At 35.2% G+C, this 17,405-nt stretch overlaps 1 protein-coding gene across 2 annotated transcripts in view; it reads right to left on the reverse strand.

Annotated features, from left to right (window-relative positions):
• Positions 1-3,873: 3,873 nt before the first annotated feature.
• nrg3b (neuregulin 3b) overlaps positions 3,874-17,405 on the reverse strand; it is a 263,343-nt gene continuing 249,811 nt past the window's right edge. For both annotated transcript variants that reach the window (XM_005156254.6, XM_073918545.1), the window contains exons 7-9: positions 14,110-14,222; positions 11,453-11,641; positions 3,874-5,093 (exon numbers count right to left, since the gene is read on the reverse strand). In XM_005156254.6, coding sequence (XP_005156311.2) covers positions 4,427-5,093; positions 11,453-11,641; positions 14,110-14,222 — 969 coding nt within the window. In that variant the 3' untranslated portion in view covers positions 3,874-4,426. The remainder of the gene's footprint in view (positions 5,094-11,452; positions 11,642-14,109; positions 14,223-17,405) is intronic.

Consider the following 17,405-nt stretch of genomic DNA (forward strand, 5'->3'; position numbering starts at 1 on the left):
TAAATCAGTAGATTTATATCTATCATTCATTGTTATATCTATCATTCATTACTTCCACAGTGTACTCTTTTTATCAGATTTTCAGACGCTTTTTATACAAGATGGAAAAAATTAATGTCAAAGAAAAATCTGTTATCGCTGTTTTTTTGTAAGAAATTTAAGGGCTTTAATTATTGTTAAATAACACTTACTGGTATCTGTGCAATGTGCTTGAAAAACAGATAAACCACACCGAGAAACCTATACAAGAGACAACTATATGTTAAAAAAGTCAGCTGTAAACCAATAAATAATACTGCCCGTTTAGTGAGATGTTTTCATTTGCTAAAAACACAAATGTTCCTCATATTTCTTTGTGAAACGTGCAAATAGCTTCCACTTCATCATAGACTTTATTGCACTATTTGCAAGTTGACATTGCTTAACATCCCATTTGCAATATAAAACGTGTTGTTTTCAAACAAGAGAAGTTCTTCACATCCTTTCAAAACTATTTTAAATAAGCAATCTGTTTATCTCTAGCGTATCGCTGAACACACTCATTATTCATTATCTTTTATCTCTTGAATAATGAAAAAGCAAGTCATCCATCAGAATGCGCCTTTCGGTTGGGGCTGTGATTTGAATTGTGAACGCTTTTTTTTCCTTATAGCAGTCTTAGGAAAATTACACATTTTCCACACAAGTTTAATTCTGAGCCAGTCGTCTAGAGAGGAGGGAGTGAAAATTCTTCAAATGAATCAAAAAAGGTAACTAGATAAACCAAAGGTACATTGGTGTGAAAAGAGTCATTTAAAAAGTTACTGCAGCTCATTCTAGGTGACAGATATGTTTCACTTCTTGCCTCTGCCCTCATTGCCTCTGTGTTCTCTGCGCTTTGTGCTCCACGCTGCACTCATTTCCCAGCAGCATCTGTTGGTCTACTCTTTAGTACTCTCTCTAATGTTAGCAGTCTGCCTGAAGAGACATCCTGCCTTTATTAATATATCAGTATAGAGGAGAAACCCAAACACATGCAATAGCATTGCTGCAGTGTTCCAAAAAAATTTAATTCACACAGGACTCCAGCTCTTTGTACTCAGTTAAAATAGTTGGTTTAAAATCAACCCAACTATAGGTTATTATAGCACCTTCCCACCTGGGTTATTTTAACCCAATGCATTGGGTTATATAATTTTAATTACATTTTAATTACATTTTTAATTAGATCATCCCCTGCAAAAATATCACAGTTTTACTACAGTAAAAGCAAAGTAACCCATGTTTTTGGTGCACTGACTTTCATTTATATAACCTTACTACACTGTCTTACTACAAATAGGATGCTTTGAGTTGCAAAACCCTGGCTGACCTACCCAAGTTCACAGAATGCCCATGGTTTTGCCAAACTTACTATGTCGAACCAGGGTTATTTTTCGCAAGCGTCGTTTCACTTCCGCGTTTTCAGTATCACTGCTGTAGCAAATGCCAAAGCAAGAATAACAATAGCAACTGCTGCCCCCTTCTGTCTGTGACTGTTTAACGTTTAACGAAAGCAATTGATTTCAGCTTTTGTGTATCAATTTTATGATCATGAGGTTACGCAAGATGACAAAATCTACAGTGACACAATTACACTAAATAACGGCAAAATACAACCATTCTAATACTAATCTGGAGTCTGTACTCTTTAATAGGGAGTGACAATAAGAGACTAAAACGGAGATAACTTTAATGTAACAAAGTCAGTGTGATTTTAATCGAAAGTGAGCTTACAGTTATCAAAACATTAGCTAATTTCACTAAAGTTAACGTTAGTCTACCAAATAATGCTTTAAATGCTAAACGTTACGGTGATCACTGTGCTAGCAATATCCAAGTTAACATTAACAATGTAAAGAGTGATTCAAATGACATATATGTATTACATATTCAGTTTTAAAATGTTGGAAGTTAGTTTTATTTAAATTTTTTGAAGTGTAAGTACTTTGTTAAAATAGCTGGGTTAAAAATACCCCATATATAACCCTACTATAGGTAATTATAGCACCTTCCCAACAATGGGTTATTTTAACCCAATGCATTGGCTTATATAATTTAACCCAATGCTTTGGGTTATTTTGATTAAATGTTATTTTATTTTTCATTCTGGTATTACTATTGAAGTACTACTTAAAATTTTAGAATTATGGCTGTGTGAATAAATAAAGGTCTCCGCTGGGTCCTAAAGGCGAGAATGACAGGCGAATATCCCAAATATGTGTATCATTTATTCCCCCCGAAAAATAAAAAACTTTAGAGATGAACACAAGAGGTAGAGAAAGGGTTTTATTGGCTATGCAGCACGCGTTTGTATGATCAATAATTAAGAGTGCTGGTGGAAAAAAAAAAAAAAAACGAAATGGAGATGTAATTTAAAAAATAACAACAATATTATTGCGTTATAGCTTAAATAAACGTTACAATGCAAAAACAGCATTACATATGCATATTAATACAGCTGTTCTGTGTCAGTTAAATCAGTTGACTGTTGAAATCTTAACCCAACAGGTTCAGTTAATAAATAAATAACCAAATAAAGGTTAAAAATAACCCAACGAAGCACCAAATATTTAACCCAGCTGATTGAGTTATTATTAAATAACCTAATAAAGGTTAAAAATAACTCAACTTAGCACCAAATATGTTTAAGTCAACCAATGGATTAATTAATGAAAATAACAAAATGTTTTTAGAGTGTACATAAAACTTAATTTTATAAGATTAATTAACATCAAAAATCATGAAACTTACCTTTTATAATGACCCTATGCTGCTGTGTTGACAGTTCAGTCATCTGTGGCAATTGTATACAACAAAACTCTTGGGTTGCCCCTGAAATAACGAACTGCAGAAGAATTCCCATGTTCTAAAAAATAACTCAACAAGCCAATACACATAACCCCATGGTTGTGGTGATAAAATAACCTAACGCTTTTTAGAGTGTATGTAAATAACCCAATAAAGGTTAAAAATAACCTAACAAATTCTTAACTCAAGCATTGTTGAATATATAACTCTACGTTTTTCAGAGTGTAAATTTCATCATTGTTTCCATGGCCTCCTCCCAACGGAGCAGAGATTGACTTGAGATTGAATATTAAGCTGTTTGATGAATATATGTAATGTTCTCACAAAATGAAAGGATCATTCATTATGAGTTTCAAAGCCAATGGCTCACAGAAGATCTGTAGCGAGGCCTGAGAACAAAACAAATATGTTTGCCTGCAAAAAAAAAAAAAAAAAAAACGCCAATGTTGCTTCTCTGGAACTTGGGTGTAAGAAATAGTTTGCGCAGACAGCCAGCGGATGTGTGTTTCTTTCTGTTTTTTCCTATTTGGATTATAATGTCACCTCACGCTGAGGCTCACGCTCAGAAAATTAGCCCGATAATTCATAAAGCGTTCAGGGTGCGACTCGCTCGTGTTGCCCTCGTTTGAGGTAAACACGATGAGAGACATCAGTGACACTTTGCTTTAATCTTTCTGCTGATTAATTCCACCCTCACCTGAAAAAAAAAAACGAGCTAGTTAAGGAAAGTTTTTTTCTTTTTCCCTTTCCTTTTGCGGTTTCAAAATAGCTGATGCAAAATAATGAGTCTGGGCTTAATTAGCAAGAGCTACTTTCACAGGAGATAAACAAGTAAATGATTAAATCCGTTGATGATCTTGTTGGATAGAGAGGCTGCCGCATCTGACTCTGTTGCCATGGAGACAGACGGTGACTCTGCCGGTTTCTCTCCATTCAGCACGTTCGTTCGGATCGTTTCAGGTGATATTTGCGCATACCTGCTTTAGAGCTCCCTGCTAAAAACAAAAGGTGTTAGAAGCACAACATCGATCGCACGGTCACATACTCTGATCAAATGACAGGGTGACATTCAGATTTTATTCAGAAACTGCTGCTTTTTTTTTCTTTTCTTCTCAAGACCTCAAGCAAAACAGACAAAAAGACAGAGCTGGGTTGAGATTATAGAACAGCAGTTATTGGAAAAAAAGCTTCGGCATTACCGTGTTTTGCATCTTTATTTTCGTCACTCAGTATGTCATATACATCGGAATATATGACATACATATAGATTTGACACCTATTATATTTTTTTCTTCTTTACAGTAGAGAAACAACATTGAGATGACACACTATTTGGTTTCTAAATTGAAGCTTTTTGTTAAATAGTGGCATATAAATCTTCTTGGGTACCTCTTTAGATCAACATCCCACCAAAGTCTTCATTCGTTCATATATCTATTCACATTGTGTCGTCAAATAATTCAGTGTTTTAAATCAGTAGTTGTAGTACTTCACAATGCAGTAAAATAGTTCCAAAAATAAGTGTCTTGCACAAGAAGCGGGGACGTCCTGGCCCCTTCCATATAGAGTTTTCAAAGCCATCTTTGCATTTATCCAATCAGCTCTTGGGATGGTCGAGGGAAGTCTCGCCTCTTACCCCACTGGAAAATGAGCTGTCTTTTTCGTCCCCCGTGAATGGAGTTTGTAAACCATCACCTTGCTTTACTTCCTCAAAAGCGGAATGCTCCTCCCGTCCTGCGGTAGTCTTAGACAGCAGGCTGGCGGCGTACTGCGTGGTTTTCACCCCTGTTCCCAGCACAGTCATTGAAATGACAGTCTTAGCTCTCCTCGAGCTTGTGCCTGATCCCAAGGCCGTTGTGTAGGTAACAAGGCTTTTGTGTTTGATTTGGCCCCTTGACATCAGTGCCGATTCGGAGCAGGTGAGTGTCTGTGGCTCCTGCACGGTTGCAGAGGAGCTGGCAAGTGATCGGCTGGAATTTGCCACTGAATCAGTCTCAGGATTGATTGGGTTGTAGCTGGAAGATCCCATACCCACATTATGCAGCTTGTTCCCGCCTCCGCCCCCAAAATCTGGTCCCTGGACGGAAGGGATTATGGGTACAGAGTGGGCTCGGAAAGAAGGGGGAGGAAAGGTCATTCCCTGGTCGAGACGAGTGCACGGAACATCAGTGTAGCTCATTTTCCCTTTGGAATGGGCGGAGAGCATAATTTGCATATTCAAATTGCAACGGTTTTGTTGATTGCTGTCCAAGTGAGACTGGCACCTAGAGGAAAAAAAAAACTGAATTATTATTCACATCTCATTATCAATTACGTTGATTTTGTGGATTTTGCTATTTTAAAATGTTCATCCTCAAGAAGCAGCAACATTAAAATACCAAACTGAGTCAACAGCACAAACTTTCATGTGTTATCTTTTGTAAGCTGCTTGGACAGAACTGTGTGTTGGTATAGTGTGTCCAGAGTCATATTGGAGTGATAGAAAGACAATAGGAAATAGAAAGAAAATAGGATCCAAATCCCTCCCATTTTGAGGCCGACCGCACATGATGTTGGAGTGCTGTTATCCCGTCCACCAAATTGACTGAAAGCTGCTTATTAACATGTCACCACAGTAATGCGTATAGTCATATCAACGAGACAGGACGTGCGCAAAGCCACTGGGATTAAAAGATCAGTTCAGCTCTCTGTGATCATCAATCATCATAGCGATTTTACCATATTTATTTGATCACCACGGCCGCATGTCAGTATTATAAAAGAAGATGTTTCAATCATGGTTTGTGGATGTTAAATCAGGTTTATTCTATACATTAACATAACAGATACCCATACAGCAGTGAATATTACCATGTATCCCGTCACACTTGCTGTGCAAAAACAGTGCAGTTAAACTTGTGCGTGTCTGTGTGTGCATGTGTCAATTTTGAAAAGAAATTTTTTGTGACTTGTTCTTGCAGAAAGGCTTGAATTAACTCCACAACAAATTCATCAAATAATCATTGGGCATGTTCTTACTGTGGTATTTCTCACAAACATTTTGTGAGATCTGCTTCCTTTATGTCGTCCCTGTGCTGTTATTCTGACACACGTAGCCGAAGATTGAGGCACACTCTGACAGGCACTTGGAACGGTGGGCGGGGAGAACTATCATTAAAGGCACAGGCAACAAAAACAGCTACATTGTGTTCAGAGCAGAAACTTCCAATATTTTAAAAGTTATAATTAATAATCTGATGGGTGTTTTAAGCTGAAATTTTACAGACATATTCTGGAGATCTTAAATCATGAAAAAGGGGGAAAATATGTGCCCTTTTTAAGAAAAGTTCACCCCCCACAAAAATACAATTCTGCCTTTCTTCAAAACACAAGAGTTTTTAAGAATGTTGGAAACAGGTAGCCATTGACTTCCATAGTGTTTTCCAAGTAAGTTTATTTGATGTATTTGGTGGAGTCTATTCAAGCCTTTCTAAAATGATAAGTCTCACACAAATTCCGTTTGCAGTACACAGACATATATATGCGCGTTTACTGACACCATCTGGCTATGGTGATTATTGTGGTTTAGAATTAAATAGCTATTTTACTGTCTTTAATACAAACATGCATTGTTTTAAAAACATTTTAAACTTATAATTTTAATTGTTGAGGTGCAGTTGATAGCAGATAGTTGTAACATATGTTTTAATCCCAGTTTCTTCGCAAAAATTGTTTTGTGGAAATGAAAAATGCATTCCTATGTCACATTGCGGTGTGCCTCAAAATCACTAGGATTTGGATCCTATTTTAACGTCAGTAAAAAAAAAAAAAAGAGACTTCCTGTGTTACCTACACAGTTCTGTTCAAACAGCTTACAAAAGTTGATTTTCATCATAGATGACTTTTAAGGGTAGGTAAATGGTAGGTTCACTTTCAGTTATGGATAAACTATCTCTTTAATTAAATGTTAACACTTGAGAAAGAGTGCACGCATATTAGTATTTTGGGTTAGTGCATTAGGTGTTAATGTGACTGCAGCTGTTAATTAACAGAATCACACACTGCTCTTGGCTTAATTACTTTCAGAACCATTTTTCTAAAAAGTATACAGTTAGGGCTATGCTAGTTTACTTAAACCATTTCACTTTCTTCTGTCTGTTGAACACAACAATTCTTTGAAGTATGCTGAAAATGTTTAACTATTTACTTTCATAGTGTATTTTTATTATGAAGTTTTCAGCTTTCTTCAAAATGTGTTCTTTTGTGTGCAACGGATTCAAAAACTCATAATGGTTTGAAATGGCATGAGGGTGAGTAAACAGTGAATTTTTGGCCAAATTGTCCCTTTAAGGCTCTATGTAAATCAGGGTGTGCCTGAAAAACTTAAAACAATGGAGAATATGCACACAGACTTTTTATTTCAGTCAGCCAGCCCCAGGGGTTCTGGTAAATTGTCATCACCATACAAAATTGCTGCGTTTAAGATCTGATTTCTTTAACAAAAAACAGCGATCTTCACTGCCTGGCTGAGATAGGATATGAAGTGTGTATCAGACCAAACAAAAAGCAGTGCAATAATTTATATTTTTTTTGTGCCATGTCTTTAAAACATGGAAATGAATTTTATCCCAGTTTTTTAGTGCAGTTTCTGCACTTGCCTGTTGCTAATGATGGAGCCTGCGTTTAAACGGTCTTTCATCTCTTTACACTTTAACAACCAAATGAATGCTTAAGTTTATTTAACTGATTTTATTTGAATTGCATTACAACATCGATGCTCTAAAAGGAACCTTATAATATTAAAAATAGTCACATAAAGCTCTCACTGGAAGTTCATCATTGGCTAAAAACACTTAGCTCTGCATATAGCCCATTTATTTAATTTGTGTCTTTGTTCACTTGGATTTATCTCTAGATTTATGGTTTTGCATATTTTGTTAACATTTGAAAGTTGAGACCAGTTGTTTTAGGCATTATTTTAGTTTCTTTTAAGTTATAAATATAATGCTAATTATTAATAATCTGCCAAAACTACTATTTGTGACTTAAAAACCTTATGGAAATGTATGTATAGAGACATACGGGGTCTTGTATACCTTGTTAAATTCTGTGCATTGAGTGTTGATTGGATGTTGAGATGTCAAACTCTTGCAGGGATGGGGTTTGACAGACTTGATGATTAGAGAAGTCATTTTTACTGGGAAGACCAGTAGATTACATTTTGATTAAACATTATTATGTCAAAATGACAAATGCAGGGATTAATTGTTCACAATAAGATTTGTAATACGCATCTAGAAAATAGATTTTCATTACATGCTCATTACACTGAGGTTTTTCTCAATTCTCCTGGGTTTATCATGCAGTGGATTTAATCCATTGACATTTAAGTCCGTGTATCCTCAGCCAGACCTATGAGTTAATATAGACTACACTATTTGATTTAGCTGTGTTTTGATCTGCAGGAGGCGACTGCTTATCAAACCCAGCACACCTTGTGGTGACAGCACAAAATCTTGTTTTTCTTTTTTTTGCTGGGAGTCTGCCATGAAGTAGCAATCAGATCTTCTGATGTGACCCATGTGGGTTATCTAGGGTTTGTCAGATGTAAAAATCATAGAAAATATTGTGAGTTTCTTCACGCTGGCACGGTTATCACCATCTCATCTAAACTTTGACATGATGACATTTAAATACAGCAGCAAATCACTCTTGCATTTGGTAAAAAGTGAATATTAAAGCTTCAAATGCTATGTATTGTCACTTCCCAGAAACCCCAGCTCGTCTAACCAAAGAGTTATTGTCTGACATCAAAGACTGTTAAATAACAGGGCTTAAATAATTGAGCCCTATAACACAATGCACGGGTATTAAAAGTGTATTCTCGCTGCAGGTTAATCCGGCAGATCTCAGCAAATCAAAACAATATCTAAATATAACCACAGTAATGGCACACATGCACACACACAGTTTCGATCCATATTTCATCTCTGACAGGTAAATATGTGTCTTTGCAGAGAATTTTTTTTTTATTTATATAAAACTGACAACATTCTGTGGGGGTCCTGCTGTCATAGAGAGAGGGATAAGCGAGGTTTGTTTGCCCATCTCTCTCTCTTTCCCCTCTTCTCGCTTCTTTTTTTCTCCATTAGACTGGAGGGTGTCTCCATGGCAACAAGAGAGAGGTTCGGGGATGGTGTTGGTGTTTTAAAGCTGTTAAGTCTAGAAATAGGTCAGTTCAGCCCCAGCCTGTCTCTCTCCGGGCCGACCGTGACTGGCCTGAGAAAGGTTCAGAGAGGCTTATCAATATTTCATTAATCATGAACAATAATAACAATAGCTGAATACTGTGGACCCCTACAGCGCTTCTAGTGCTTTCAGACGTGTGCTTAAATTAATTAAGCAAAAGTCCAACTAACCCAGCAGACTTAACATAAAAACACAGAGAACCCTGCTGCTGACACACTGGGAAATAGAAAACCCCCTTTCTGTAAAGCGTGTTAGTACGTATGTGCTTGATCACAGTCTCCAAGCTCAAAGCTGCACTGTTTAAGAATGTAAATTATGGAAATAGGTCAAATAGAGAGAGTTTGGCAGTGAGAGGAGTTTACAAGTCACTCTGAAGCTGGATCAAGTTGGAGTGGTAATGAGAACATTGCTTGAAAATTCAAGACTAAGCACTACTTGCTCACATATACCCTACTTAACTGAGGGACATTATTTATGCCATGGGGCCTGTCAATGAAATCTAGTTTCGGTTTCTGGCTGCGTTTTGTGTGTTCTGTAGGATTCTGATTTAAAGGGTTCGAATCTGGACCATCCATCAATTATGGGCACATTTGGTCTTGTGAACTTCACTCATTTTATTTGGCTTATTTTATAACAAAGTCAATTAATAATGGAGATTAACAGGGGAGACAAATAATAGCCCATGAATGTCTGTGAACATTATTTCATGGATCTGAGCTAAGGTTTGCACTGAAGATTGTATGATCATGTATTATGCATTATTATAGATTATGAAGGTTGTTGATTTTTATGTAGTACTGCTAACAATGATGAACAAATCTATTGCTCATGGTTAAGATAGTTAATGCATTAACTGATGTTTAATGATAACAAATATTTTGTTAAAGTTATAATCTCTCAAGTGGTTTTAAATCTTTGAGTTTCTTTCTTCTGTTAGAAAAAATATATTTTAAAGAAAGCTGAAAACCTGTAACCATTGACTTCCATATAAGTAAAAACAACTACTATGGAAGTCAATGATTACAGGTTTTTAGCTTTCATCAAAATATCTGCTTTTGATTTTAATAGAAGAAAAAAAAGTCAAACGAGTTTGGAAAAAGTTAAGGTAGAGTAAATGATGACAGACTTCTTTATTTTTGGGTGAACTATCCTTTATAAATGTCATATTAATAATTATATATATAAAAAAATTAATATTATGTCCCTAATTTGCCCATTTATTTTGAACAAAAATGGGAACTCTTTGGAATGTTTGCTTAAATTGAGTTAATTTGACATTTTAAGATGCTATTTAAAATAATAATTTTTTAATAAACTTTATTTATTAAACACAAGTGAATAGCATTCATTGTATGCAAATATCCAATTTCTGCTTTTTTTCTTTTAAACGCTTTCATGATTATTTAACCATAACATGAAAAATTTAAATTAATAAATAAATAAATCTAAATAAATAATCCAAAAATATATATTTATTTATTTATTTTTATTTTATTGTACAAGTAAATACAATAATACTATTACAATGCTAGGCAAAATAAATCAAATAAGTAAATAAAATAAACGGTCACCATAAAAATAATGTGCTACCTACTTATTGGTTATTGTGATTTTAGTTGTGGTGAATTGGACAAGTGAGTCTAATTTAGGGCATGACAATACTGGAGTATACATAAATGCAAAGGTTAGGTCTAATTTTGACCTTAAAATAACTTCTTAATTAATCACTTCAAGAGGTGTTAAATCATGAAAATTATTTAGTACTAGCCTCCAATGAGTATAAAACTATGAGATGAGCCTCTGAGAGACAACTTAATCTTCTTCAATTTCAGAAGACTTAACATGTCATGTAACCAAACTTTAGTTGAGGGTGGCCGGTGTGTTTTCCACATTAGGAGAATTATTTTATGAGCAACAAAGGAGGAAAACGTGATAACATTGCTTGTGAATTGGGTTTAGATTAAAACCCAATATGCCTTAAAAAATAACCACCATAATTGTGACAGTTTGGGGAACGACCAGAACATGTGGGTGAGTTTGCATGGGGTCTGTGAACAACTATTACAGTATTTAAAACAAATGTAATTTAAAATTAAAGTCTGAAACAAGGCTGAAAACAATACCAATATATTCATTAACTCCTTTAAATTGCTAAAATACATAAAGACATGGTAGAAGATTTCCAATGTAATGTAATCTAAAGTAATGATTGTCATGTATAAAAATGTAAAACAATTGAAAAAAATTACAAGACATAAAAGATCCAGTGATTGCTGAGGAATCTGGTAAATATAATAAACACTGCTTAGAAGTTTTGCAAGAAGTGATAAAAAGAACAAGCTTCTAATTTCTTTGTCAAGTTTACATTAACATTATGTAGTATTCTATTACTCACCTTCTCAAAGCTTGTGGCATCACATCATTGACCTCCACCTCCTGAAGGTGTTTATAAGAATGTAGAGAATCTCGAGATCCTCCACTGAGATGATGGCCTGCTCTAGGGATGGGCGGAGTCCACTTTGAGACAGCTCGATAATTGGATACCTTGTGTTTCAGGGCGGGGCTCGAGGAGAACGAGCAGCTTCTGTTAAAACATAAGTCACTGTTTCAGAGATTTTATATAAGCCTTATAGGGAAAGTTCTCCTCAAAATTAAAAACGCATCCTTTTCTCTTCCTTACATTTACCCAAAAGAAGATATTTTGAAGAATGCTGAAAGGGCCTACACGCACTATGCTATCCGAACCATGCCCAGGCCAGTTTCCCGGATTGTTTGAGAAGTGTTAGTGCTCTGAATCGGGCTCAGGAAGAGGTGTGCCAGAGCTCGGTTCACTCTGGCTTTGGCGCGGTAAGCTTGTAGTATGCGTGCAAAACGTGCCTGAGCCTGAAACTGAAAGCGAGACGTGACTTTAAAGTGATCGTTTCATTCGAGTTTATTAATCATTCTTACTGTTTAATGAACGCAAACTGTCATAGTTTTTTTAAAGACGCAAACCCCTCACTGCACGACAGCTGCACCTTCAGCAAACCTTATTCCTGCTACAATGGGACTTTAGGACTGTTTATGAGCGTCAAAAGTGGCTGATCTGTTCGACGAAATATTTGACTGTGTCAATGCATTTCAAACAACTTTAACGATATAACTGAAGAAATCTCTGCTGTGCAGAGCAAAATTGCTAACCGAAGAGCGCATCATCGATGACGTAAGCGTGCCCAGGCCCGAATGTAATGTGAGTGCGGGCCGTCTGGGGAGCCGGGAGGGGGGACAAGCGTGCTTTGGCCCGGTTCAAGGCAACTGTACATAGTGTGAGTACACCCTAACAGCCACTGACATCCATATTTTTTTTCCTATTATGGAAGTCAGTTACCGTGTTTCTAACATTTTTCAGAACATCTTTCGTTGTGTTCAATAGAGGAAGGGCACTCATAGCAATTAGAAAGTGAATTTTCATTTTTGTGTGAACTATCCCTTTAAATAAGTATGTGGCACAACAGTACATTTCACTATAATAGAGTGGAGAAACTATGACGTCACCTTGTAGGCTAATCTGCTGTTAGCATAAAACTGGTTCTCTCAATAAAATCCCTATAGGATTTTCCCATAGGTTTTTTGAAGATTGCTAACAATAAGATCTGTTGTCAAATACTGTTCATTACACTTACATGTTTTGTCTAATCCGATAATCTTCACACAAAAATACAACTTTTATCACTTTTGGATCCTAAATACAAATGCAGGAATTGAAAAGCTAACATAAGGCTATAAACGGACTACAGTGCCTTGGGAGCGCCCGCCTGTAACGTCAGCACCACCTTGCTACAGACAACTTTTCAAGCTTATTGTTAGAAATATGGTCCATGACAAAGATTTACTCTCTCGGTTCATTATATTATAATCCACGCCATATATTATAAACAAATAGTGACGCAAAAACACATAGATGTATGTGATTTTTAGATAATACATTTTGTTTTGCTTTATGGTTGTAAAAAATTTTAAAACTGTATGTATACAGTAAATGTGCCTACAATAGTATTATCAAAAGACAAATTTAAATAAATGTATTCCTCGCATGCACACAGCCTGCTTACCTTAGTAACAGACGACAGAAATTACGCTATACTGTATGCAAGTTCTATCATGGATAGAGAACAACATTTAATATTCTCAATATTCAATTTTTCATCAAGAAGTACAGCGGAAAGCAGCCCATACAGTCACATATGCAATACATTTTTTAGGGGTTTTTCACCTTTATTTTAAAAGGACAGTAGAGGTTGTAGACAGGAAAGTATTGGGAGGAGAAAGAGGGAAAGGGTCGGCAAAGGACCTCGAGCCGGGAATCGAACTTGGGTCTATTAGAAACTTTGTAAGCACATATCAACTTACACTAACCTTACCCTAACCCCTAACCTAACAGCTTACTTACTGTATAATAATGAGAATTAGATGGCATGTAGAGGCAATGTAACTTAAATTTAACAAACAGACCAACGGAATAAAGTGTGACCCTTCTTTTTAAAGAAACGTAACCAATTTTAAAAAATCAAGAGTGTGATGTTACTGATGTGTTTTATGTCATAGAATAAAACTTTAAAGTATCTTGAATTTGTGTTAGCGACAAACCTATTTAAGTGATTTAGCCGAAATCCCATTAAAAAAAACAAAAACAAAAAAACACTGACTTGGGGACGAGTTATCCGGAACTGCTAAAATGCGAATTCGCTTTCTGTTTTTTGCATATAAATTAACATCATAGTTCCTCCATTCTATTCAGGCTCTGTTGTTGAAGTCTTTCTATCAATCAGTATTTATAAATGACCATTGCATAGAAAAATCTGCAGCATAATTAGAAAAAAAGCAAACTACTGTGGTTGTTACCAATTACAGTTATTATAATTCCTTCATTTCATACAAGTGCTTCATTTTAGACATTATTATATGGTGCCATATTGATAGCTGATTGAATTCCTTCCTCTGTTGCTCTCAGTTTTGTAAGAAAGGACAGATTGTCTGAAGTTTTACAATAGACGTGAAGCTCCTGGAAAGTACCTGCAGCGCTTCCCCATGGAGAAACTGCGATTTTGATTTGGTAGGGAGACTTTAGAGCTGCTGAGAACTATGCTGGCCGCCTGCGGAGAGGAGAGACCGTGGACTCTTCTGCTCTGTAGAGAAGAATAGGAAATAAAAGATATTATTGTAGACGAGCAGAAGCATATAAACGTATAGTTGATGACCTCACTGGTTTCTTTGCATGCATGACTCATCGCTTTTCCATTCATGTGTGAATGTTTCCAAGGTGCCAAGACAGTGAGAGGGAGAAAGTGAGAAATGACGGCGGTGATGTCATAAATTGATATAATTACTTTTTTGCTGGATAAAACAAATCAGGTCGAGCATTTGTTCACATTTTAGTCAGAATTTAAATGTAAGCATAACACTGTGATTGAAGTGTCTGTGATATAATTTAAAGGATACTTTTAACTGCACACTGACTTGCTAAGTTATCATTACACACTGGGTTGAGGGAGCAATTACTCTTTTCAGCCAAGTTCACATGCCTGAATAATTTTTCGACATTTAATTTGACAGCTTCATTCCTATATCTGTTACTGTCTGGGTTTTTGTAGGTCAGTCGATGAATGCATGGATCAGCAACTAAGGCCTGATTTTCACAGAATTTAAATTTTATTTAAATAAGTCTCAATTTAGCAGCTAAACCTCAGTCGATGTACACTATTTTTCAAGTTCGGAGCCATATGATTAAAACAATATTTTTGTAGGAGTATTTTATGGTCAAAGGCTGAATGTATTTGACTAAAATAGATACAACAGAAAAAAGGTTGTGAAATATTAATACTTTAAATTAACTGCCGTCTATTTTCAGCTGATATATTTTTGTGATGGCAAGATGAGTTTTTACCAGCCATTACTAATTACTTAATTATATTAACATTAACTATGTAACCTTCATTCTGCTAATAAATCTCTAAATAATTATAGTTCTGTGTAAAGTAATTACCATCTCTGAAAGAGATCACAATTTGAGTTCTGTGTAAGCACATGATACAGAAGCAGATGTTTCAGTACACATTTCACAATATAGACCCACAAAAAACATTATATAAGGTGCTTTAAAATAAAAAGCTATTTATACACCTATCTATACTGTAGTAGGAATGAGCCGGTATAAGATTCTGGTGGTGTGATATCCTTGGATAATAACATCATGGTTTCACAGTATTGTGATTACTGCTCTAAAATACATTCTTTTTAAATGACTGGGTAAAGTACAAGAACTTTTTTTCCCGCTTGAACACAATGGCAGCATCTGAAATCACGTACTTCTTACCTGTCAACCCTCCCATTTTTCCCAGGATTCTCCCGTATTTTACAGTTCTATCCCGCTATTATCCTGTAAAGGTATTTTTCGGTATTTCTCCCGTATTTTCAGTCTTTCTCTGAACAGCTGAGCCTCCCTATATGCAACCCATAAAATAATAAATAATAAAAAAATAATAAAAAAACTCCGAAATAAAGGAGTGCAAAAGCGAGAGCCTTTATTCTCCATGGTTGAATGTTTTCAAGATAGACTTTTTTTGATTAAAAAAACTACTAAACTTCTATTTCTCATCTTGTGCACACAAAGCTGCTTGGACAACACCTAAAATCGCATCCGGTCGGCCGGTCGCAAATGGTCTAGTCGCAGAAATCAAAAATTCAACTTATCCGCAGCTCAAATCTGTTTCAAATTTCCCGCATACGGAGATAATCAGAACTCCAAAATGGCATTCATAGTACGACTGAGCTCCATTCATACTGTATAGAACATACTTTTCTATCGGTTACGTAGTAAATTCAAATTTAAATGCAGTACCTACTTAGTAGGTGATTTTTGGACACAGCCAATATATTTTATTTTGAGAAACATTTAAAATATTATAGCAGTAATAATAAAACAGCTGTAAACATGTCAGACAATATAATTAAAATAAATCGTTGACTTTTCTAAACTCGCGGTATACCTTAAAAACGGTAATCGTCCCATGCCTAATCTATAGTGGAATAATAAGTATTCAGTACATAGAAATGACACTGTACCATGAGCCTCAATACCATTGTTTTATACTTGTGTAAATCTAATATGAACTAATAATAATAAAAACTAATATGAGAAAAAAACCACATAAGAATAATCATTACAACATTAATACAACATTACACTGACTGTTATGTTGGGATCATTAATATGAAGCGCGTTAGTTATATGCCTATGCAGGTTCAAACGCATAATACATGCAGGATGTACAGCAGCAACACACAAATATCTGAAAAAAAGGATTAAAATGTTACTAAAATTATTATTTACTACATAAATATAATAATAATAATAAAATACCTCTATGACTTCTTCATGTCCAGGCTGCTTTTTTCAGTTTATTCATGACAATTTGCATTTGTACAATGTTATTATTATTATTATTATTATTATTATTATTATTATTATTAGCAGTTGTATTTATTATATGCATATTTATATTTGTTTAAAAAAAACAAGTTTAGATTTGTGCATTTATCTTGTATTGGAGATGTATGCATCAACGTATGGGGCATAAGAACATGTGTTTAGCTTTTTGAGCACACTTTGTTGTTATTGTTTATTTATTTGTTTGCTGAAAATTAAAACAGAATTTAGAAATAGTTTTGAAACAAATCTTTGCACTAAATCAAACATGTAGGCTAATGGTTGTATTCAGTGGAGTGCGTACAACACTGTTTGCTTATCAACGAAAGTAAAGGAGTAAAAGTAAAGATAGAAAGTTAAGGTTCATTCTTTATCCTCCTTTATCTTTATTCATGAGGCTGGTCTGTTTAAAAGTTTCAGAAACGTTCAGATTTTTCACTTACAAATTCCGCCATCTAAATAGCAAATTGCGACACAACTGACTCTTAAAGGGATTGGTTTATTGCACGTTATGCTCAAAACACACCCATAACTCATTAAGAGAATAAGCACAACCCTGTTAGATCATGTGCCGCAGCTCAACCCGTATTTTTCCATCCTTAAAATAGCAAAAGTAGATTCAGACATGCCCTTGCTGCCTTTGCACCATGCACTTTCGACGTTGATTTAATCTGATTTGCCTAGATTGTTAAAATAGAGCCCATTGTGTTTGGTGAAAATATTTCATGTTATTAATATAAAAAAAAAAATCAACTATCTTGTACTTTCTTAAGAAAGCTGATAAAAGTTTTCTTGACAGGTAGTTTAAAAATCTTTAAAAAAAACATGTTTCTATAAACATAAATCCTTTAGTAGCATTATAAATCCCTTTACTGTCACTTTT

This window comes from Danio rerio, chromosome 12 (assembly GCF_049306965.1).
Source record: "Danio rerio strain Tuebingen ecotype United States chromosome 12, GRCz12tu, whole genome shotgun sequence".
Classification (NCBI taxonomy): Eukaryota; Metazoa; Chordata; class Actinopteri; order Cypriniformes; family Danionidae; genus Danio; species Danio rerio.